We start from the raw sequence: 25,292 nt of genomic DNA on the forward strand, positions 1-25,292 counted from the left end.
CCAGCAATGAGCATCACAAGTCCTACTGCTTCTGTTACTGAAAGTCCCACATAGCTAATGATCGTAACCTTCTCCTCTTATGAAAACGCTCTTTCTGCTAACATGGGTTTGATAATGTCTGTAATGGAGATTGCTGGAACTAGATACTAGCAACAGGGAAACTGGTTTTTCTAAGAATGACTAGCAAGCCTGTGACAGGAAACTATTTGGTACATCCAGGGCAGGAGAATTTGGGTCAGGTGAATACAGGAGGGAAAAAGTATTGATTATTGTTAATTTTAATTTGAATTCTTTTTAAAAAATGTGTCATTGTTAATTTTAATTGGGTTTGGGGATATTCTATTTAATTTCTTTTTAACCTTTGTAGTATGTGTTTCTTTTAATGTTGTACACCGCCCTGAGTCCTTGGGAGAAGGGCGGCATATAAATCGAATAAACCTCAACTTCAAAAAGCAGGTGGGAATAATCAGAAGAAAAATAGGTAATGGAAAATTTGAAGTAACATTTCAATTCCTGAATTCACACAATACACTCAGCCATGGTTAACTTAGCTATGATTTAAGTGATTATCCCAATACCGTAGATTCACACAACACACTGAACCTTAAACTAATGTCCTGAGCTGGTTTTCTCTCAAACACAAAGTCATTAAATGGTCTGGTGAGTTGTGGCAGCTCAATTGCAGAAACTTCTGTTTTATTCATACTGTGTTACAGTCAAAGGATTTTAAGGGAACATCATAAGGATGGGCATGCATGAAGTTATTCTGTGTTCTGAGTTCATGCTCAGAAGGAATGTTTTTTTTTTTTTAATAAGAACATTTGCGAGAGAGAGAGAGAGAGAGAGAGAGAGAGAGAGAGAGAGAGAGAGAGAGAGACAGACAGACTGTGATGAAGAGCTCCATGACTAACGTACATAATCTCTGTGCTTCTACTTAGCGATGTCTGGATCGGAATGTTTCAATGCCCCTGGAAATGCCAGAGGAATTCTTCCACGCCTATTCTGGGGAGAACAGAATCTTAGGCTTTGAGAAAGACATTGCATAATTGTAGAGGGCAATAATTACCTGTCTGTTGCAATGGTTCTAATTTAAACCTGTCGCATAACTTTCCTATGAAGGTTAATGCTTTTGATGAATGTGGCCAGTGCAGGACAGCTGTTCCTGTCCATGTTAGTAACTGTTGTATAGCCCAGTCCTTAGGTAAGATGAGCTGTGATGTGCATCAGAAGGAAACCATCCAAGTTGCCAAGACACGTAACACCATTTATTGAGGGTTTGATCTCCAGAACATTGGCACTGACATCACAGACTGGAGGCAGCCCTCAGCAAAAATCAATTTACAGAATCATTCAGGACAGAGTTATCCTGGGAACAAATGAAGTAAGGGTTTCCACAGCACGGATGTAATGGAACAGCCATAAAGTTGGTCAATAACATCTTCACTTTTGAGTGAGCATTACTATTGCTGCCTACTTAAGATCACAGGCACTACTTTTGGTACTTATATTGTCACCTACCACAAAACAACGTGCAAATTACCTGATAACCCAGGTGGGCATCTCACAGCAAAATTGGCAAGGCTGTTTTGGACTGTGGTTGTGGTTAAATGTTAAATTCTGGGCATTTTGCTGCCCAGAATCCTGTAATTCTCATTTCTAACCTCCAGTTAAGAGGGACATTACAGCATTACTAAGTTGCTTCCTGAAATCACCCAGATGCTCAGGTGGACAAGTTATGCCCCTAATTCTCCAGATGGACTCCACCTGTGTTGAATACCATACCTTCTTCAAGAAGCATGGCCCTCATTCCTCAGGTACCACCACTCCAGAGGCAAAACAAAGATTTTCAAGAAGGAATTTGGAACTCTTGTGCTCAAACCCAAATTCTGCAATGACTAAACTTGGAAATAAAATATTTAGCTATGCCGAACAGTTATATAACTTTGCATGTTTTGCTGATGACTTGGTTTCCAGATCTTTTTGGCAGAATTTTCCATCAGGATAGAGCATGTTAGGGAATAGGCAATTTCTGAATATACGCTCCCTTATGACTAATTTTTAAAAAATTGCACAGCCCCTTCTGCTCCATTTGTTTATCTTTTAGCAAATACTGCTGATACATTTTCAGCTTGTTCTTTATAAAAGCAAGAGCTAGAAAGAGTTCTGAGATTCTTAGTTTGATCAACACTAATCAATGTGCAGTTTCTGAACTGTAGACTTTCAGACCTTCTAGCTATAGTACAGATTCTCTTTCCATCCAAAATCCACTTCATGACATCTCCAACCTTTAGCCTATAACTCTCCCAGACCCATACCTGGGCTATCACTGACTTGTTCCTTTCTGCTCACCTACAGTGGAGTTCACCCATGGAATACTATGAATGCAGACAAGGAGGAGGACATGAGTCTCATCAGGATATGCCTTTCTATCTCAGAGAGGACACAACCTGACACTGAGGTATCACTTCAGGGAGCTAGACATTGGTCGGTTTCCAATCACACGTCCCACTCAGTGTCTCCTGGACTTTCAGCTCTGCCATCCTTGCTCTGCAATATGGCTGTCTTATGAGAAAAGAATCAATGAGCCCAAACTGCTGGAGACAATGGACTGAACTGCTTTAGATGTTGCTCTCCCCCTTCATGTCAGGAAATTCATAGCAAGGAGGTAGTTCATTCACAGCTAGATTTTCACTGATGCTGCCGTGGGTCCTCTCCAGATACTGCGTGCTAGTATGTACAGTTGCTTGGCTGCAGCTCAGACCATTGAGGTAGTTGCCAACCAGTTTGTGCTTCTCACAGGTGCTGCTGCTCCTCCCGTTACGAGCGTTGGGGGTGTTGCTGTATGTGTGTTTATACTCTTCTTCTATGTCCCGACCAAGTTTCCAGCGTGTCCATTTTTTGGTGAGTTCCGACTGTACCTACAAGGAGGACACACCAGCAAAAAGTTGGCTTTGTTGCCCTTTTGGTACCATTATTTGTAGCATCCTGACCTCCTTGAACAGCCCTATACCTCTGTTTGCAGCATAGGACAGAGTAAAGGTAAAGGTTCCCTTCGCACATATGTGCTAGTCATTCCCGACTCTAGGGGGCAGTGCTCATCTCTGTTTCAAAGCCGAAGAGCCAGCACTATCCGAAGATTTCTCCGTGGTCATGTGGCCGGCATGACTAAACACCGAAGGCGCATGGAATGCTGTTACCTTCCTACCAAAGGTGCCCCCTATTTTTCTACTTGCATTTTTTTACATGCTTTTGAACTGCTAGGTTAGCAGAAGCTCACCCCGTTACGCAGCACTAGGGATTCAAACCGAGTATGGACAGAGTCTGAAAGTGTAAAAGGGGAAAAGGACGCTGGCTCTTGCAAATGAAAAAAAAAATGACTTCAAATAATTTCATGTGTAAGGCACCTACAACTACAGCTAGCATTTTAAATCCAAACAAGTATGTTAGATTTACCCAAATCTAGTAATATTCCAGCTATATTTCTACCAAAAACTGCACAGCAGGCATGCCTTGACAACTAAAATACCAGTTCTGGCCACATATGGATGTGTGAACTGAAAACTATAGTTATAGCTGCCCTTTTAATTGCTTCTTGATGAGGAGACTCCTGAAACTCAAAAGGACATTGTACTCCACTCCATCATCATTCAAATGATTGCAGCTTGAAATTCTGGACCTCTCATAATTTAGCCAGAAGGGGCAAAGCCTGTGCCCCATATTTCTCTGATTAGGACTTACCTCTTTGTTCACAAAGCAGTAGAGAATGGCCACCAGCATTCCCTAGGGGTACAGAAGGGTAGTTACCAACATTGTAACAATCATTTCCAATAATAAAATTACACGGAAGATATGGAAGAGCCCGAATATTAGTACAGTTCTTGTTCCTCACCTGAAAAGAGCCAAGAAAGAGGTCAAAGAACAGCTTGACAAAGCGTAGAGTGCCCTGAGCTTGCTCATCAATAACAAAGGCAAAAACCATCTCATGGATGCCCAGCAAGGGAATCAGAGTCAGGGTTGATTTCGCCAGCCTAAATGAACAGCAGGTGATTAGGCTTCATCACAAGGAAAAAGAGTTAATCAGAGGTGTAGGGAAGAGGCACACCATATTTCAGGGTGAGAAACAAGCATTACTTTCAATCTGATTGAAATGCATCACTCCCAGAAACTAGGCAGATCCAAATCGGAATTTGAATTTGACATGATGTGAATGTAGTGCAGTTACTGTGATTGCTTCACTTCCTAGTTTCTTCTTTTTGTCACTTTAAGCATTTTTACATGCAAATTTACACTCAGAATAAACTTTTATGGGGAGTCACACCAAAAGATGGCAAGGACTATAGTCTTAATGTCTGGATGGCTATTTTAGAAACCTATAGATCATGGTGCAGACCGAAAGCCCTACCCGGATCTAGAAAGTCAAGGATGTCATAGGGAGAGTGAAAAATGGAATAGAATAGAATAACAGAGTTGGAAGGGACCTTGGAGGTCTTCTAGTCCAACCCCCTGCTTAGGCAGGAAACCCTACACCACTTCAGACAAATGTTTATCCAACATCTTCTTAAAAACTTCCAGTGTTGGAACATTCATAGCTTCTGGAGGCAAGTTGTTCCATTAATTATTCTAACTGTCAGGTAATTTCTCCTTAGTTCTAAGTTGCTTCTCTCCTTGATTAGTTTCCATCCATTGCTTCTTGTCCTGCCCTCAGGTGCTTTGGAGAATAGCTTCACTCCCTCTTCTTTGTGGCAGCCCCTGAGATATTAGAACACTGCTATCATGTCTCCCCTAGTCCTTCTTTTCATTAGACATACCCAGTTCCTGCAACCATTCTTCATATGTTTTAGCCTCCAGTCCCCTAATCATATTTGTTGCTCTTCTCTAGAGTCTCAACATCTTTTTTACATCGTGGCATGCTTCTTGAGAAAATAATGTTCTTTTCTCAAGAAGCTTGCCATTTGGGGAAAATGCCAAGAGCAAATACCGAAACTTGTAGTCTGTGTATCGCATCTGGTGGGCACGGAGCTTAGAAACCAAGATCTGAATGATACGGATGAAAATGAAGAAATTAATCTGAAAGAAAGAAAAAGAAGCAGAGTGACTGAGTGGCCAGAAGGGAAAGCATTGCATAAGTTGACCAGAGAACTATGCATAGTAAACATCTAGAGGATTCTTTTTTTTTTTTTTTTAAATTATTTTATTGAATGTTTTAATCTTTAAAAACAGTAAAGAAGACACAACAAGAAAAAAAAAACAGAAACATGCATAAAAATATACAGTAATTTTACAGCTTTCTATATCAGCTTTCCTGCTCCGCTTTTTGTGTTCAATACATTTTATTTATTTCATTTTCATTTTCATTTTATACAATCACTTATATACTGTGCGTAACAAAAAAAACAAAGAGAAAAAAAAAGAAACCCCCCCCCAACATAACACTTCAATCCCCCATGCACCCTCTCTTCTCCCCCTCCAACTTTCATTTCACCCCTCCAGCATTCCCCTCTTCTACTTCCCTTCCCCCTCAGACATCTCCCCCTCCCTCCATCTCACCCTCCTTACATTCCCTCTCACTCCCTCTTTACTTCTCCCTCCTCTTTCCCTCTTCTCCTCGCTTTGGTGTATCCATCAGTTTTTTTTTTTTAAAAGAATAAAAGAGAAAAAGAAAAAAAAGGAAAACGAGCCGCAGTATACAAGTGAATTCTTATTGTTCTAAGAATTGAAACTGTAATTCCACCCTCCCCCCTCCCCCCTATAATCCCCCCTCCCTAACCCCCTTACGGCTTCGCAGGTCCCATACCCGGCATAATTCTTTAACAAGCATTTGAGTATAATAAGGCCAGCTAACTTTAAAATTAAAAAAATAAAAGAAAAAAAAAGCCAAAAAAAAAAAGGAATAATAAGAAAAAAAAAAGAAAAAAAAAAAAAAAAAGCACACACACACCCAAAAAGAAAGGAGAAACAGAGAAGGGTCAATAAACCCACTACGTTAACACAGCTTCCCATTATCTGTAAATCTTAAACAATGTAGCTCATTCCAAATTTCGATTATTTTACTACTTGCAGGGTTTCAAACTGTATTAGAGCCAGGTAAGTTGATCAATTAGGATTCCTCAACTAAAAGTCTCATTGCTTTGTCTATCTATTCAAACCTTTAATTTATCTCTTTTTTATCCAAATATCCAAACCTTTCTATAAAACCATTAAACTCAAGTACTTCTTTCATTTTTCATTTCCAACACCTCCCTTTCTATCCTTACCCACCTCCACATGTAAATTTTTACCTTCCACCCTGCCTTTATCCATGTCCATATATATATTTTATCCGCGTCCATTGCTCCTCCCATATTTACTCCACTTTCCTGAAGACTCTCCGACCAATCTTTCTTGAGCTTATATTGAAATAGCAACTCAAACAAACCTCAGCTTGCATTCTAGCCCCAAGTAGTCTAATTAAGCTTTCGCTACCCTTCCCTCTCCCACGCGCCTCCCAACTCCATTCGTCCCAAACCACAACTCAAAAAGATCACAATCTCCGCTCTCCTCGCCTAGGAAAATAATTCATGCGCAATTTGAGTTAGAATTCAGACAAATCTTATATACAATATATGTCCACAATCAGCAACGCTTCTTTCAGTCTCCATGTCTCATCATCAATATACCACTTTTCCATTTTGTCCCAGACGGAAATCATAAAGCTTTAAGAACATCGCTTAGTCTTTATTCTTTAGTCTTCTGCTCTTCCGGAAGAGGAAAGCAACACCCTCCGCCTTGTAGCCACGTGTCTCGCTGTTTGTCTCCTCCTTCTCCTTGTCTCTCTCCAGGTCCGGATGGATCAGGAAGTCCCGCCTTCAGGGTCTCGTAGTAAAATTCTCGGGCTTCACAGACAGAATTAATGCGGTGTTTTTGGTTGCCAAATGTAACTGTAATACCAGCTGGGACTTCCCATTTGTATGGAATCTGAGAATTTCTGAGTTCTTCGGTTAAGAAAGCGTACTCTTTCCTTGTTCTTAATATTTGAGATGGTACCTCTTTAAAAACAATCAAGTCCTGTCCATCAATTCTCAACCTCTTTCCGTAAAGCCTCTGTATTATCTCATTTCTGGATTCCCTTGTGGTAAAGTATATTATTATGTCCCTCGGAAGCTGTCGCTGTTTTGCTACCCACGAATTCTGGCAGTAAATTCTTTGAATCTGCCAATCAAAGTTAAATCCCGGACTTCCCACCAAGCGGCTGAAAGCCTCAAAGAAGATCTGTTTCAAATTCTCCTGTTGGTTTTCACGCAGTCCTCTAACCCTTATTGCAAAGGCAGTCTTATTATAATTCATCATGACAAGTTGTTTTTGAGCAGTTTCAATTTCCTGTTGGATTCCTGTAGGATTCTTGAACACTGTTATAGTTTTGATTTATTTTCTCACTCTCCCCAAATTTACAGTGACTGTTTTGTAGCTTCTGTCCTGTTACTGATCATTTCTATCCTTAATTAGTGCTATAAGATTTCCTAGAGAAAATATTTCAATGGCCAGGTAGACAGACGAGACGCTGGCTGGCAGAGAAGTATTTTATTAATCATGTGTTGGGACGTAAGCATTTAAGAAAAGTGCTATAGAAACTGAATTCTGCTACTCACGAGGAAAATGTATGTTCATTACTGGAGAACTTCTGGTATTTTCTCAAAAATAAGTTGTGTACTAGTGTGGCTCTTCATAAGATGTTAACTCTTAATAATAACTCTTGTTAAGTTATCACATCAGACTAGCCAAAATCTTCAGCTGCTACACATAGGTAGTCACTCAAACGGGAATGAGGACCTGGTTCTCAGACCACAGTATAGTTCCAGGATCACAGGACTATGTTTCCTTACTGTTTTCAATTAAGGTTGTGTAGCATTTTGGGGTGTGCAGAGCTGCTCATGTAATACCAGCTGCTAATCTCTTAAACCACAATCTCTTAAACCATTGTTTCTTTTTGCAGGATCACATTGCAGTTATAGAGGACAGTTGTGTGATTCCAGAAAAAGATTCATTCATTCCCTTCCAATGCTTTGTTCCATTCTAATCCAAAATATTATACTAGTTATATTCTCTTTACAAGTAAACAGTTGGGATCAAGTTATCCCCCACCCCACTCCCAAATATACATGCCTATATGTACACTGGGGATTATTATTATTATACACAGAAAACAAAATGAGAAAAAGTCTGCTTAGTATGAAAATCAACTTGATATTTGCAATCCAAATATTTGAAGATTATATGATCAAAATGGATAGAATAAAACTCACAAATCCAGTATACAATGCATAAATTGGGGGGGGGGGATGGGACCCAGAAGTTACTTGAAGGACTGCCTTTATGCAAATCATTCTGCTGGCAGGAGGAACGCAGACAATTCAGCTCTGGAATTTGCTACCATGAGATGTGGATCTGGCTATCAGCTGGGCTGGTTTCAAATAAGTATTGGGCCAATTCATGGAAGTCATGGGATCAACGGCTATTAGCCATGATGGCCCTGTGGCAGTGGTGCAATTCAGCCGGTTCTATCCGGTTTGCCCGAACTGGTAGCGGTGGCAGTGGGAGGCTTCGCCCAGCCGCCAGGATGTCATCGTGTCCTGTTTTTTAAGCTCTGTGCATGCGCGCATGCTCACATTTGCGAACGGGTAGCGAAGGTAAGTTGATTTCACCCCTGCCTTGTGGCTCCCTCGGAAGGTCATCTGCTGTAAAACCACTGAGCTTCCTTGTGCAGTCTGTAAGAAGAGACTGCAGGACTATAGGTGGTCCTCAACTTATGACCCCAACTAGAACCTGTATTTCCATTGCTCAGCAATTGTTAAATGAGTCACGCCAAAGTTTTATGATGGTTGTTAAGCAAATCACTCCAGTTGCAAAGTGAACCATGCAGTCATTAAGCAAATCTGGCCTCTCTCACTGACTTTGCTTGTTGGAAGCTGGCTGGGAAGATCGCAAATGGTGATCCTGTGATGTTGCAACCAGCATACATACATTATGGTTGCTAAGGGCTGGAATTGTGATTAGATGATTGTGGAGATCCTGCAATGGTTATAATAGCAATAACAATAGCACTTAGACTTACGCACCGCTCCATAGTGCTTTACAACACTCTCCAAGTGGTTTACAAATGGTATCATATTGCCCCCGACAATCACAATAAGGAGGTCCAGTTGCCAGTCACATTTTTCAGTACTGTTGTAACTTTGAATGGTTGCTAAACAAACGGCTGTAAGTCTAGGACTACCTATAGATGGGCCAGGGGTTCATTCCATCAAGATACCGCTTATATTTTCTTCTTTATGTGCCTATCCAATGTGGCCCACACACACTTGGCAGACTATGGCTCATCTACCCCCCTCTTAGAGCAATTATGGCACAATATAGGAGATATTTTTAAACAGGCTTTTTTTCTACCTTGAAATAAGAGTTTTAGAACTTAAAATGATTTTTTTGAAGGTTTATACTGTTTTTGTTTTAATATTTGAAATTTCAGATGTTTATTTGTAATAAGCAGTGATTTGAGCTTCACAATATTGTATTACATCCGAACTAAACTGCATTGTTTCTCCCTGTCATATAACATATGTGGGTATATGCATACTTTTGTATCTATTTATTTATATTGTCATGTTTATGTATTGTTTATTGGAGGTGGTGACCCTTGGTGAGAGCTGTAAGCAACAAAATTTCATTTTAATGTATGCCGATTAGCGTACATTCAAAGTGACAATAAAGTTTAAGTCTTATTTGTTGATTGATTCATTATTGGAAGCCATCCTAGGATGCGTAATTAAAAAAAGTGAATAAAGACAGGAGGGAAAAGTGTCAGGCACCCTCTGGTTTTCGGCTGGTTGTAGCCCTTGCCATTGCCTTCTCCTGCTCGCTGCAAGGGTTAGACATTTGGGTGATCCCTTCACGGAAGCTTTTAACTCTGGGATGGGTGTGAGGTGAGCTCTTGCTTAATGTCAGGCATGCCTCCTTCAGTATCCAAGAAAGAAAAACCTCAACTCCATTTGAATAGAGATAAAGTACTTTTACTAGATATGAATTGATAGCAGCAAAAAGGAAAGCAAGATCTGAGCCAAAAAGGCACAAACAAGTACATATCAAATGATTACCCAACCCCCTCCCTCCAATTACCCCAGCCCAGTGTCCAATCTACAATTCCCTAAGGTGTCATGTGGGGTGCATCTTCAAAAGGCCTCATCAGGCTGGTCAACCGTCTCACATACTAACCTGGGCTGGGGTAATTGGAGGGAGGGGGCTGGGTAATCATTTGATATGTACTTGTTTGCACCTTTTTGGCTCAGATCTTGCTTTCCTTTTCGCTGCTATCAATTCATATCTAGTAAAAGTACTTTATCTCTATTCAAATGGAGTTGAGATTTTTCTTTCTTGGATACTGAAGGAGGCATGCCTGACAAGTGAATCGTCTTCACAGATGAAAAGTAAATACTGTACACAGTTCCCCCACTCCTGCCCTTAATTGGCTAAAAAAACATAACATACAAAGAGCACAGCTGAAAACAAGAAAATGATGCAATTTGGAACAGAGCATTTAGCTCCAATAAAGGCTTCAATAAAGAAAAGAAAAAAAGGGGGCTTACCAAAATGGCTAAGAATACAGGGGAACGCAGGATCCACCAGAATCCCATATTATTATTGGTACTCCAGCAACTGGGGGAGTGAAGAAAGAAAGAAAAAAAGAAAGAAAGAAAATGGGTACAAATTCTTATTCTTCAGCAATTTTTCGTGCTGCTCATACATTGTATGTTACGATGTCCTTGACCAAGCATTTCCAAATCTCATGTGAGTGGCACTTTCCAAAGCACCTGGTAATAATGGAATTACAGAAAGACCATAGCCAGCCTGCACATCATCTACACATGTGGACAATGCATTTTTGTAGCATTTTTTTTTGTAACTTACTGAATATTTTCGTAAAGATATTTCACCACTACCCACGGCACAATGAAGAGGATTGGGGCTCCTGGAAAAAAAAAAGGAAACAGAATTATGCAAGAAATGATCATCTTTTCATCACAACCAAAAAGTCAGTGCAGGAGAAGTCAATGTTCTAGATCTCACCTATCTTCTGCAATTCCTCAAATATAGATATGAGGGAGGCAAGTTTTCAAATTCTGAGGTTTTCTCATTCAGTTTTTTGAAGTTGCACAGATACTTATTGGTTTCAATGGCATTTGCCCCAGTACAGTGGTGGGTTTCCTTTTTTGTAACTATTGGTTTGCCAACGCACGTGCATGATGCTTTTGCGCATGTACATAGGTACATAGTGATCAAACTCCCTAGCCTTCATCTCCTAATCCTGATTTGAGTTAGCCCATGCTTGTAATTAACATGTTAAAAAGCCAATGCAAAATCTGTTTGTGTGATTGGGATCACAACTAGTTTGTTCTCATGTTTCTCAGATTCTGTCTTTATTGAGACCATCCAACTTTTCCTGACTTGCTCATTATATATGCTTTAAATCAGGAATGGGCAATGCAAGGTTCTCCAAGTATCACAGAAGTCCAATTCTCCTTAGTCATAGTTGGCATGGTCAATAATGATGGATGATAGCACTGTAAAACCACAAGCTATTTAAGTGAGACTTTGAAGGACAGAAGCAAAAGTTAGAAGCAATGATTCTATCTGTATTTTTTTTTAAATCAGGCAATAGCTATTCAATTGCTTTCAAAACACCTCTGCTACACATTTTGATCTTTTGGAAAACTTGCAAAGAGCACCAATTTTCATTTTCATAGAGCAGAATGACAGCATCTTTCCCACCTGCAGGTAAAATAGCTGAGCTGAACTGAACCTACAAAAACACATTCAGGCTTGAATCCAGAGATCCCCCATGGATGGACCATAGGGCATTCCCCAAAAAGGAAGAAATAGGAAGAGATTTTCCACAATGCTTCCTTTCCTCAGAAGAGGTTTCCTGAAGAGTAATTGGATCCTCCTGAACAGCATGGGAAATAGTAAGTGGGAAACTGCAATGAGAAGGCAATGTGTGAACTTCTGGAGGTTGCTGACTGCAGCTGCTATTTTCAATAGACATCCCCTCCGCTTTGTTTCTCCAGAAGAAGATACCACTGGATCTAAACTAATTGCCAGTGGAACCGAAGAAGCAGTCTGGGTCAAATCCATACTTCCTGGCTATTCTCATAATCATAATTGTCGCACTTGCTCTATGCCAGACATCAGGAATATGATCACATGCTCTAGTTCCACCCCCAATTATATTGTTTCCTGTTCTGCTATTACAGTTGACTCCCTTGTGTTCTTCTCCTAAAGATGAGGTTTATCTGGCCCCTGATGATTACTGACACTCAACTCCCCGTCCTATACTCACCCCAGCCGATGCAGAGGTAGAGGGTGAAATAGCTGCGTTCCGAGAAGACAGTCAACACCAGCAAGTTGTACAGATAAATCCCCTCCACGAGCAGCCAGCAATAGTTGGCCACAATGCCATACTGCATGAACACTGTGGCTGCCTGGCACCCTGTGGCTGCCTGGAGAAAGGAAAGGAGTCAGGAAGAAGGATAATCCCAAGAACATGTTGCTCAAACCTTTTAAACAGGGAGCCAAATCATGGTCCTTTAGACAGTTGGGGGCCGGACTGGCTGGCTGGGTGTGGCTAGGTGGTCATGTGACTGGGTAGGCGTGGCCAATTTATTGGCAATCCATTAAGCAATGCGCACAAATTAAACTTTAATTTGTTATGCTTCTGGGGGTGTAAAGCAGTTTAGTGAAGGGATGTGACTGGCTTAGGGTGTGTGTGAGGGACTTCTGTTTATGTGTTTGTGTGCATCTCTCTCCCTCTCTGAAAGCCAAGGAAGCCAAAAGCAGGGGCCCTTTTGGCCTCCTCGGCCTCCAGAAGGCAGGTGGGGGCCAGGGGTAGATGGGGTGATGTGGGTGGGGCAGCCTCCTGGTCCCTCGCGGGCCAGATTAATGGCTTCAGTGGGCTGTATCAGGCCTGCAGGCTGTAGTTTGAGGACCCCTGCTCTAAACGACAGGTTTCTGGGCTGGGAAGTGGTTTTGTCCTAACCATATAGTTCTCAGGTTGATGCCTTATGACAGCGTTTTCTTGCAGATGTTTCATTACCCTAACAGGTAACATCATCAGTGCTAGTAAGGAAAGCTGTTTGCTGTCACTTTATATTCTGGTGGCTTGCCTGTCTGTGTGGGTGCGGGTGGTCTTAGATCTGGGAGTTGAAGTCCACACATCTTAAAGTTGCTAAGACTGAGGAACATTGGCTTAGGGTTAAAAACTAGCAGTGGGACAGCCTTGGGAGTCTTGGAGTTAAAAAAGAAAAGGATGAAATACTCTTTTGTCACTTTCACAAGATTCAGAGGTTTCTGGGCAGTGTGCCAGTCGCTTTTCCTTGAATTGTGAATTACAGTTGTTAGTTGTTAGAAATTGCTTGATGAGAGCAAACACTGCTGCTTCTCATGTCTAGGATTGCAAAACGTGTAATGTGTGACTTTCCAGATATTATGAAGGTAGAATTGCTGATTGGAGCTGCTGGGAAATGTAGTTCAGAAACTTCCAGAGGATCAGAATGTTCTCACCAAATAAACGTAGGAAGTACAAACACTGAATCACTGAACAGAGATTTTATAGCATGACCATAGCTCACTTTGAATCAAAGCCTAGCTCCAGGATGAGCTTTCACAAGGATCTTATCTTCAGCAATGACATACATGAAGAACAATAGAACATCCTTATGTGAAGGTTATTGACATGTAGCATTATGTGGTAGAGAAACTGGATGTAAGTGTCAGCTGACCTAAAAATATCCCCCCCCCCATTAAGTTATTTTAAACCATCCCCAAACTTTTCAATGGTCCTTGGTTGTTTGGCCATGGGAACAAAAAAACTAAGACTGTAGAAAGTAGAATGATCGCCATAAAATGGAGATTCTTAGACTGGAGCTTGGGACCTCTCAGACAGGCACAAGGATCTTCAAGAAGTGTGGAGGGGAGGTAGAGTGTCACAATTTATTTAAAAACTAACGGGGGGTAGTAGCATTGTCAAAACTCAGTCAGGCTTTTACTCCCCATTGTGACTAAGTGAGCCTGCGGGTCCAGGACTTTTTGGTTCCTACCCTTGGCCGTGCCTGCTTCTCTGCCAGGGTTCCGCCTCTAGCCATTCACCACTGGCTTTTCTCCTCGCCTGGCCCGCCTCCACCCATTCGCCCTGGCCAATGGGACACCTTCTAACAAGTGTTAGCTTTCCTAAAGCCATTTGCCTGCAGCCTCTCCCCCAAACTGCGATCGATTGCACCATGGCTTCTGACTGCCAGCATTGGCGGCTAACTGTCCCAGGTGGCAAAAAAACCCAGGACGTACTCTGCTTTGGCGAATGGGCTGCAGTTAAATGTGTGGGACGGAGGGGCTGTGGCCCATTGTCCAGGGCAAATGGGTGGGGGCGGGCCAGCCGAGGAGAAAAGCCAGTGGTGAATGGCCGGAGGCAGAACCCAGGTGGAGAAGCAGGTGCAGCCAAGGGTAGGAGCCGAAAAGTCCCATTCCGGAGCCTGCAGTGGGCCACTGTAGTTCTTCAAACCTGAGAATTTCTAATGATACAGAGGAACCAGCTGGCCTCAATAAAAAAAATGTGATTATTTATATGTACATAAATTATTTAGACACATTAATTATTTGTCCATCCTAATTCATGATGGCGGAGGTGTCAGAGAAGTTCATTTATCACTTGAGGGGGTTGCATTATCACAGTGTTCAGAAACTCCTGGCATAGGGATTATTGGATCTGTACCTATATAGGAAGTGGGCGTTGGTTGGTTGGGTGGAAGCCTTACAATGTAGCTGGAAACAGGAGAAAATAAAATAAATGAGGGACTATAAAAGAGGATATTGTTACCTTGTCACTCTGCCAAAGGCTCACGTTGTAGTCGTCAACCTTCTCACTGTAGCGAGTGTGGAGCAGTGTGTCGATGGTGAGCACTGAGACGCTCTTCAGGATGAAGGAGGCGAAGAGGTTCATGTGGATGTAGTTGCGCATGCAGTGCAGCTTGCTGGAGAGCAGGGAACTTGTCAAAAATGCCTGTCCATCTCGCTCACGCGGTACTTCTCTGCCTAAACTTTCACCCCACTGGGCCACTGTTCCTCCATTCCATTTTTTTTTTGCCCTCATTCTATTCATCAATTTTCCAGTTCTTGCAGTTTCATCACTCTCCTTCAACCCCCTGTGACAACCTCTCACGTTAACAGTTCTGAAGAAAATCCAGATTCTCCAGAATCACTAGGTGTGTCTACTCTAATGCATCTTCCTCCAAGGTGTGCCCAAAGTGGAATGAGATGGAATAGGGTTAAATGTCCTTTTAATCATGTCTTTCTCAATCTTGGCAACTTTAAGATGTCTGGACCTCAAATTCCCATTGAAATCAAGGCAACTTAAAGTTGTCAAAGTGACTGTTTTAATCAGTAGAGAGAGATGAAGCAGATAATTTTAAGAGGTTGGACTTGAAGACTAGCGCTTTCCTCAGTAGAGGATAATGTATATTTCAGAATAGAATAGAATAGCAGAGTTGGAAGGGACCTTGGAGGTCTTCTAGTCCAACCCCCTGCCTAGGCAGGAGACCCTACACCACTTCAGACAAATGGATATCCAGCATCTTCTTAAAAATTTCCAGTGTTGGAGCATTCACAACTTCTGGAGGCAAGTTGTTCCACTTAATTGTTCTAACTGTCAGGAAATTTCTCCTTAGTTCTAGGTTGCTTCTCTCCTTGATTAGTTTCCACCCACTGCTTCTTGTTCTACACTCAGGTGCTTAGGAGAACAGCTTGACTCCCTCTTCTTTGTGGCAGCCCCTGAGACATTGGAACACTACTATTATGTAGCTATCAATAATCCACACCTGTTTTGCTTGAGGGCCTCTTTTGCTCATTATGCTGAGTGAGACCCTGGATGTTTACTCTGATGGCATTAATAGTAGATGCATGACCCAGCTCTACTAATACCCCCCCTCTTTCTTTTTTCCTCCTACTTTGAAGGAATCCATCTCGTTCCAACCCAATTCATTTTCTTTTTTCTTCCTTTTTCCTCCATTATTGCAAGCGTCAACCAGCCCACCACCTCCAGCCCCAGTCCAGTTTCCAAATCACCTGAAACCCAGCAACACAGCCAAGGCCAGAAGCAGAGCACAGAGGGACACCGAGTAGCCCACCGTATACATCACTCTGAAGCTTCCGTAGATTCTATCAAACCACTCCTGGGGGGGGGGGAATATAGGAAAAACGTTCGTCTGATGAACCAAATCAATTCAAATATGTATTGGAAGCCAGAAAAAGGTGATCTTTTAGAAATTAATAGAGCTTATTTAGATCTCTGCTAACCTGGTCTTCTTTGTTGTCTATCATACATTGATCAGCATTGCGCAATGACTTCCCTTCGGGACCAGTTACCCACTGTCCATCTGGACCACATTTCTTGAATACATAGCCATGCTTCACTACAGGAAGAAAGAGGAACGTTATCATAAATATATGTGACTCCATGGAGAACCTCTACCTGTTCTGAGTTTTAATCATCTATTGTTGATTCTAACGTCTGTTCTAAATTTAAATTCTGACTTTCATCTCACCTTTCCCCAGAAAATTAGGCTAATCTTTTATGCATTCGCTGACCATTTCCCTTATTTTATATTAGTTTTATGACCCTCTTTTCATTCAGAACCGAAGCACAGTGCGTGTAAGCTTTTAAATTATATTTTAAAATTGATAAACTACATTAAATCTAAATTTTAGGGAAGTATCTCAAATAATAGGTAACAAAAACTAAATAAACAAAACAGTAAAAACTAGAAAAAGACTTTCTAGAGCTTTGAAATAATAATGGCATAGTATATCATTCATTTCCCCCACTGTGAATTATAGACCATATGTAAGCATATTGACTAATATACGGCCATCTCTTAGGCTGAAAGTTGACATGTATCACTGAATTTTTTACTACCTTGCAGGCATATATAATAGAAGAATACAGTACATCAGGGGTGTCAAACTCAAGGATGCTTAAATCTGACCCGTGGGGCTGGCTTGGAAATAGCAAAGGACTGGCTCGCGGTGCCTCTGGCAGCCAAAATGGGGCATGGGGGGGGGTGGGATGGGGGTGCATGCAGCCTCCGCATGTTTGGTGGACATGTGTTTGGCTTGGATGGCTTCCTGCAGCACTTTGCTGGCCAAAATGGAGCATGGGGGGATTATGGGAGGGCATGCCCCCTTTGGGCCAGCAGGGTGCTGCAGGAGGCGTCCATCCTGTATCCCACCCCACTACCTGTCCCCCAGCTGGCCCACAGAAGAGAACTACAATGCTGATCTTGCTCTCAAAGGAATCCAGTTTGATACCTCTGCAGTACATCATATCCTCTTATTGTATCTCCCTGCTTAGACAAGGTAGGATAGTAGGTTTGTTTATTCCAATTATCCAGTCAATTTCCTTGGCTGAAGATGGAAGTAAAAGGGTCTCCCCAGTTCTCCGACATTAGAATCACCATACACATTGTTTAGATACGCACAGCCCATTTTCCCTGCTAAATACATGCTGCAATGGCAATCATCTCCCTAGTGCAAATACTGTACCTTGATCATACCAGGGCAGGTACCAGGGGCAGGAAACGTTGACAGTGCTGTTGAGTTGTGCATCAGGCCAGCACGAATACTTATCAAAGGTTCGGTTACAAACCAAATCTAGAGAAGAGAAGAAAATACAAAGATAGGTACAACAATTATATGTGGGGTGTGTGTGTGTGAAATATCTCACATTATGTGGACCTAAAATGTTTTACCCAATAAACTCTATTGAGGAATTGACTTGACTCAAATAAGTTGTACTGAAGATCAATATCCGTGAGATCATTCCGTCTGCTTTACTCACATGTGAAAAGGTGTATGATTGCCTAGTATTTCCTGCCTTGTACTTCATTCATAAACCTCAGCCTTGTAACCATTTGTGTGTGTCTGTACATACATGAATGCATCACTCTCAAGGAAAAAAAGTGATCTGTTAAGTTACATTCTACTATTTCTGTGATGTCTTTCTCCGTTCTTCCAATGCCAGCATTTCCAAAATTCTTGCCTAATAGTTTTCAGGATGTTATCAAAAAGCATAGGAACCCAGCTTTCAAAAGCATATGACTCCAGCAGATCAAGCTGGAAGAAAATCAGTAAACACTTTGCTGAACTGTTAATGCTTGCCCCCTGCCTCACTTTCCTTGCTCAGATAAATTGCCAGCTGATACTCAATCTCCAGGGGGATCTTGTCTCACCAGTAGATGGTGGCCAAAGGCTCATGTTGCGATGACATTCTTCACTGTAAGCCTTCCAACTTTCATACACGTATTCATAGACATATTCCATAACCTGGGCAGAGGCTCCCTGAGGAAAAGAAAGGAAAGAAAATAGGTGGACTGGCCTGCTCAGTGTTTGTGTATTTGGTCTGAAACAACCAGACAAGGACTCAAGACCCTTACCTGAAGGCAGAGCACCAATGCAAGCAAGATTCCGACAAGTTGCGACTGGGACATCCTTCTGGAGTGCTGCAAAACTGCATAGGGATACTCCTGGAGATGTTGGTATCCTGCAAGATGTCCTACTGATGTTTTATCAGGTCTCCTGCAAAGAATTAGGAAGGGGAGGGGAAGCAAAGTTACTTATGCCTGCGTGCTCCTCGCTGCTCAACTGTTAGTTCCGAGCTTCAGGAGCGTGTCTCTAAGGTTTATGACGCAGGCGGAGACAGGGTTTGCTGGGCTACATCCAGATAGTCAGCCAAGTGCCAGCAAATCATGGATTGAAAGGAACCTGTCAGGAATAAAGATGGATGCTCAGCCTCCTCCCAGGCCAGGTGTTAAGGACCCACTAGTGTTTTGACTCCCTCTGGTTGGTGCTGGGGCCTCCGTCACTGGAGCCAGGGGGAGTGGAGGACAACCAACTTAGGGGGCTGCTTCAGATGCCAGCCATTGCAATTGGAGCCTGTTGGGGGAAGGGGAGTTATTTCTGGGCTGGATTTGGTTCCACCGCTGAGGGCTTAGAGTTGCAAGCACAAGGACTATGTTGCCTCATCGCCTCAGAAGAACCACAGTATGTTCTCGCCTTGCAAACTCACTCACAGATGAGCGCACGTTTGCTAGAGAATAATATGCAGCCAAGTAAAAGAGCACACATTTTTTTAAAAAAAAAATAAAGCTTGAAGTTTTCTTTACAGAGGATCCAGCAGTTGATCCCATGACTAAAAGCACATCTGGAACTAGGAAGGCCACCTCATTTTCCTGGAAGGGCACCTTGGCCCGCAATATTGACTGACACGCTCCCCTTGCCAGGGAGTGGAAGAATTGGATGGTAAGTTAGTTGTGTGATGTGTGCATGGTAAACTAAGTATCTCTAGACAAGAGGGCATAGAAAATAAAATGCATTAGAGCCACTAAGTAAATTATGTGAGGGATATCCAGAAACTGTGCTGCTTGGGGGAACCAGCAGAGGGTAGTATAACTATGCAATCTCTGGGTGCAACAGCAATAACAAGATGACACCCAAAGCCGAAAGACGATGTGTGTGCTTGCATGCATGTTCCTAAGGTCAAAAGTAGCAGCATGCATGGGAAAGCAGGGAAGGTTATGTTCCTTGGGCTACCAGGACAGAGGGGCTGAAGTCTGCTGAGCACAAGGGACTGGATGTCTTTCAGTGCTGATCTCGTGGATACTGTTCTTTGCATTCCATCCCACTGTCTGGGCCTGCCGGGACTCTCTCCTCCCGATCCAGTCAATATGTCTCTCCCCCTCCCCTTCCCCACAGTCCCTGTCCAAGAAAATAGGGAGGGACGAGGGAAAATATGCCAGCACCGCTCTGGCTTGTTTACAGCTCCTGGCACAGTCCAGTTAGGACTCAAAAGGCAGTTAATCATTAACACCCTCCAGGGATCCCTGGCTCTTCAAGCCTTGTTGTCTCCTAACCCAGGAGCCCCCTTCCCGGTGGCTGACAAAATCCCCCATGTGCCCAGAGTCAGGCTTCCTGGCTGGAAAGCTATGCTGGGTTCCCATGGGTGGTTGGGCAATGCCCTGGGTTCGTGCAGAATACATTCCGAGGCACCCATGAACTAATGCCTTCAATCCTTCTCTAATCTGGTTAAAGGGCTTCTGAATGGGACTGCAGTGCTCCGGACAAACAAGCTATTCTTTGCTGGGCACCTTGCAACAACAGACCAAGCTTTTGGCAACAGATCCCGCCAGAGCTCTGCTGGGATTAAGAGGGGGCTGCTCCACTTACCCCATGAAGCAAAAAGCCCTTGGCCTTAGATTGCTGGAGTTTTAACTGTGGAGCCTTGGAAGGAACAACTTCCCACCAGACACAAGAATTTCCCATTCCCCAGAATTCTCTGAACGATGGAAAAAGACAACCAGAAAACCGGGAGATCCTCTTTTGCTAGACGGCAACTGCACCTTTCCGAAATTGGCAGGATGTGATTGATCCAAAGAAGACAGTTTGGGTTTAGGAAGAAAAGGAGTCCCTGTGGCTAATAATTCTTGCTGCCTCCCCTTCGTAGCTCGTGGAAACAACATACTCATCCAGTAAATTAATTCGTTTAAGACATTTGTAGACCACCTACTGATTGCAATGAATCCACAAAAGTGGGTCACAGTAATTGGAACCTATAGTCAAACCAACACCCACTGATACAGGCATGAATAGTGTAAATCCAGAGCAGTTGGTGATCCTTCAGTCAGTATAGAAATAACTGGGCCTTCCCTGATGTGATTAAATGGCAATGCATAAATACATTTTTTTTCCAGCCATAGAAAATCTAACTCAAGGTTCTGGCACTGAGAATTCGAGAATGTAAATACCTAGTCCTCCCATAGAAGTGTGGCCGTTCCACAAACTAACTTCCAAAGAACAAATCTTTTGAGTCTGTAATGTAATTCTGTCTATTTGTTGTTGTTAGTTGCAAAGTCATGTATGACCCATCGCAACTCCATGGACAACATTCTTCCAGGCCTTCCTGTCCTCACCCATCCTCTGGAGGCCATTTAAGCTCACGCCTACTGCTTCGGTGACTCCATCCAGGCAGTTCCTCTTCACTTTCTGCCATTAGAGTGGTATCATCTGCATATCTGAGATTGTTGATATTTCTCCCAGCAATCTTAATTCCAACTTTTGATTCATCTAGCCCCACTTTTCTCATGATGTGCTCTGCATATAAATTCTGTCTATACCGTGCATATTTCTCTCCCGCATATGAAAGCTACTGATTTGCTCATTAAAAAAAAATTCTCCTAGATTTGCTTTATATCTTGCCTTTTGCCTCTAAGCTTGAACCCAAAGTGAGTTAAAACTTGATGCCCTGCTTCTATGGCTGGTCTGCATTTGAATGGAGGATGCCAGAGACTTCTCAGTAGTTGCACCACAGGCTCAGCTTTTCCTCTCTGAAGACAAGGGCCTTCTACGGGGATTTCTGTGTTCACGCCTGCTTTTAATTCTTCTGTGCTTTGGTGGGATATACAGTATTCTGTGGATAAACTGCCTGCTGCTTTCAGGCATCAATCCAAGTACATCATGCAATCTTGTTAGGCTTTGTGCAGCTGTGTTGAACTTTCTCCAAGTAATGACTTCTGGCCAGTGGTGGGTTTCAATTTTTTTTAGAACCTCTTCTGTAGGTGTGGCCTGCTTTGTGGGAGTGGCTTGCCAGTCATGTGTTTGGGTGGGAGTGGCTTGGCAATCATGTGGCTGAGTGGGAGTGGCTTGGCAGTCATGTGATTGGGTGGGTGTGGCCAACTTGTAAAATGTGGTGAAACTCACTTAACAACGCTCTTGCTTAGCAACCAAAATGTTGGCTCAGAAACTCTGGCATTTGAAGCACACAAGTCTTAAAGCTGTCAAGTTACAAGACCCTTGCACCTCTAACCCTTTAGAAAAAAAAACCAGGGGTGTTCAAACAGCTTTAAGACTTGTGGACTTCAACTCCCAGAATTCCTCCTCTCGCTCTTCATCTTGATGATGTGTGGACAGACAGGGGAAAGGAGCTGGAACCGGTTCTAAACGGCACTGTAGATTTGTGGAACCTCTTCTATAGAAGAGGTTAGAACTGGCTCACGATTAGCACTCAGCTGTAAGGTCTGACACCACAGAACATTTAATAGCCACTTATGAACATTTAGTTTATTTTCTTTGTGATGTCATCTTTTATGCCTCCTACGCTTTTCATATCCTTTATGCTCGTACACCTACTTGTATAAATTATATTACCTTCCCATTCCTTATGAGCATAATAAAGTTTGATTCAATTTGATTTTGATAACAATATTGTTCGTTACGATCCATTTTTGCAACTAGGGTCAAAGTAAGACATAATTGTGTAAAATAAAAAGAGCGGTGCAGATTTTAGACTCATGGATTAGGAGAGAGATGATGTGTGAATTAGTTGTCAGTTTTAGCAACTAAAAATGGTTCTTCTATTTAATGATTACTGAGAACTGTTTGTTGAAAATCAGAGCACTGAATATAACATCCTCCAAATTTTTTGTAGCGTCCAGGAAATTAGATCAGTATTATCCAAGATGAGGTTTAAATCAAGGGCTTTCCAGATTATGTGGAAATATGCATATCAGAATTGGTTGTTTTTCCCAGGGAAAAGCAATTAGAGGGTAAAGCATGGCATGGTTATTTTCCTGTTGGCTGTCTCTCTACTTTGGAGTAATACATAACTCACAAGTGTCCCCTCTTCCATTTTCACAGGAATAAGGTAATTCCACTTCAACGAGGTAACACTTTTAACAACCACACAGTGTTGTGCAAGAATAACAGCAAGAATATCTTTTTAGGAATGTAACTCAGGCCTGTATCACACGAATGCATATAAGCACATGTTGCATAAAGGATATAGTAATGCACGTAAACATTTGTGGCAAATAAGTGAAATAATTATTTAAAGAGCTGTGAAAAGTGTTTCTTGAAGGTTACGATAAAGGTTCTGTAGAATACTTTTTTTTTAAAAAAAAGAGAGAGAAATAGATTCATGTGGAGGATAGTCAGATTTTAACGTTTGGTATTATTAGCTAAAAGCTTCATGGAGCCAAATGGATATAAAGTCTTGAATTATGCTACCTTGTTTCAGAAATTTCATTACAATAGCAAAGTGTTTAGGGATGCATTGACAAAAATTTATTGTCTTTTCTAGTTTGGAAGTGACATGGGATCCCTGCCTTTCTACTATGTAATGCCACACTATTTCCTTTTTCTCCCATGTCCACAAGTGACTTTGATCAAGCTGTTTCTAATTTTTATATCTTGACGAAAGAAACTTTTTTGGTTGAGCTGCAGGGAAACATGCATGCCTCTGAGGTGTTTTATAAGTAATTAGCCCTCCTACATGGGCTACAAAATGTGCAGATCATCTCTGCATGGTAAACCAGAGAACCGATTCAGGGGCGTGGCAGGCCTGCGTTGCTGCTGGTTCCAGCGGCCCAGGCCACCAAACCACTACCGGTTCAGCTGAACTGATCTGAACCAGTAGGAACCGGTTCCACCACAAATCCGCGGTAGACTAAAGCGCGCTCGACGAAAGCGCATACGTGACGTCATCACAGCGCGACGAAAACGGCACGCTGTGAGTGGTAAATTTAAAATTAACGCAAAAACCTTACCCTAACCCCCCCAAACCTAACCCTAAACCTAACCCTAAGCCTAACCCTTAACCTAACCCTAAACCTAACCCTAAACCTAACCCTTAACCTAGCGCTAAACCTAACGCTAACCCTTAACCTAACCCTAACCCTAACGCTTAACGTAACCCTAAACCTAACCCTAACCCTTAACCTAACCCTAACCCTAAACCTAAACCTAACCCTTACCTTTATGTGAATCGGCTTGCTTTAATTTAATTTTAATTTTAATTTAATTTATTTTTAATTTTATTTGTCGCGCTGCTGCTGATGTCACGTACGCACTTTGATCGGGCGCGCTTTAGTGGACCGCGGTTTTGACGGGTCACGGTAGGAACCCACCACTGCTTGTTATTGAGTTTCTGGATATACTGTCAATGTCTTTCTAGATGAAGTCTGCCCTGCTGGGCTCAGACCTGGAAATAAAGCCTAGAACTCCCTGATTTAATGCTCTACATCTAAATTCAACACTCTGAAGGTAGAAGCAGAGTCTTACTGATCAGGGACTGGGTAGTTTGTGTCTAGCTCTCTGTCTTTAGAGTGCATTTTAAAATTCCCCATTAAATCCACAGCAAAAATCCCCCCTCCCCACCCCAAGTTCTATCCTGCTCCCAGGATTTATTTATTTATTTATTATTTATTCATCAAATTAAGTTATTCTTATCCTTGGGAAAATCATGTTTCCTCTGAATAGCGTCTAACTGCCGCCGCCTGGGAGCTAGAAAGCTCATTAATCAGAGAGGCTGGAGGAAGCTAGCAGCATCGAGAGCTGTCCATTCTGTTGGGATGAGCTTTCTTCATATTAAAATAAGACAAATATAATGTGTCTCTTAATTGGAAAGAGCCTGTACAGCCTCTGCTCACTTTGGCTCAGGTTTCTTGGACTGTGAACCCCACAGGCAAATTTCACCCTCTGGGAATTACTGTATCTTCAAAGCCAGAATGATAAGAAAGAGTCACGTCCTTCTGGAAACTGCCCCTTTGGTACTATGCTATCAAACTTTAACACAGACTTCCCTGCTGTGAGGGAGGAAGCCCCTTTTCAGCTTGCAACATCTGGAGATGGTCTCAAATTCCACACCCAGGAGAATTTAAGAGCTGTCGGGTTGCTGGAATTTGCAGAGATACTGGTATATGCACGCATTGGGAGGACAGACTAGTTTTAGCGATTTACCTTTCCACTGGAAGAGTTTATTTTTTACTGTATTGCTGGCAGAGAAGTACCCTCCAAGGAAGCCCAGTCACACGCTATCCTGGGAGCTGTAGATTGTTCCAGAAAAAGAAAACCTTTGCTCTAAATCTTCCTTAGAAATAATTCAGTCTGTGTTTCTTAATGCCCCTTAGCCCAGCTGGACATGCTACTTTCCTGGCCCAGTCCCTGAATTGAAAGGGCCTCTTCCTGCTGCAGTCCAGCTCTGTTGGGCAGGGATTTTCTGGTTAGAAGCCAGTTTTTTTGCACCAGCCACATTCAAGTAGTCTCACCCAAGCTACATTACAGATCAGGCCTTCCTAATGGTTTTTGGAGTCTGCCTTGGGAAGAGGGCAAAGAAGATACACCATTGACTGTGCTCAGCTCAATCACAATAATTGGAAATATGTGTTCTCCCT

At 42.4% G+C, this 25,292-nt stretch overlaps 1 protein-coding gene across 1 annotated transcript in view; it reads right to left on the bottom strand.

Annotated features, from left to right (window-relative positions):
* Positions 1–1,243: 1,243 nt before the first annotated feature.
* Positions 1,244–25,292, bottom strand: part of GCGR (glucagon receptor) — a 47,016-nt gene continuing 22,967 nt past the window's right edge. The window contains exons 2-14 of the mRNA XM_014061398.2: positions 18,504–18,645; positions 18,300–18,408; positions 17,614–17,721; positions 16,369–16,484; positions 16,138–16,244; positions 14,894–15,047; positions 12,365–12,524; positions 10,936–10,996; positions 10,614–10,683; positions 4,979–5,067; positions 3,890–4,028; positions 3,739–3,780; positions 1,244–2,918 (exon numbers count right to left, since the gene is read on the bottom strand). Coding sequence (XP_013916873.2) covers positions 2,619–2,918; positions 3,739–3,780; positions 3,890–4,028; positions 4,979–5,067; positions 10,614–10,683; positions 10,936–10,996; positions 12,365–12,524; positions 14,894–15,047; positions 16,138–16,244; positions 16,369–16,484; positions 17,614–17,721; positions 18,300–18,408; positions 18,504–18,557 — 1,509 coding nt within the window. The 5' untranslated portion in view covers positions 18,558–18,645 and the 3' untranslated portion in view covers positions 1,244–2,618. The remainder of the gene's footprint in view (positions 2,919–3,738; positions 3,781–3,889; positions 4,029–4,978; positions 5,068–10,613; positions 10,684–10,935; positions 10,997–12,364; positions 12,525–14,893; positions 15,048–16,137; positions 16,245–16,368; positions 16,485–17,613; positions 17,722–18,299; positions 18,409–18,503; positions 18,646–25,292) is intronic.

This window comes from Thamnophis sirtalis, unplaced genomic scaffold (genome assembly GCF_051295495.1).
Source record: "Thamnophis sirtalis isolate CommonGarterSnake01/CBP01778 unplaced genomic scaffold, rThaSir2_p1.2 scaffold_3, whole genome shotgun sequence".
NCBI lineage: Eukaryota > Metazoa > Chordata > Lepidosauria > Squamata > Natricidae > Thamnophis > Thamnophis sirtalis.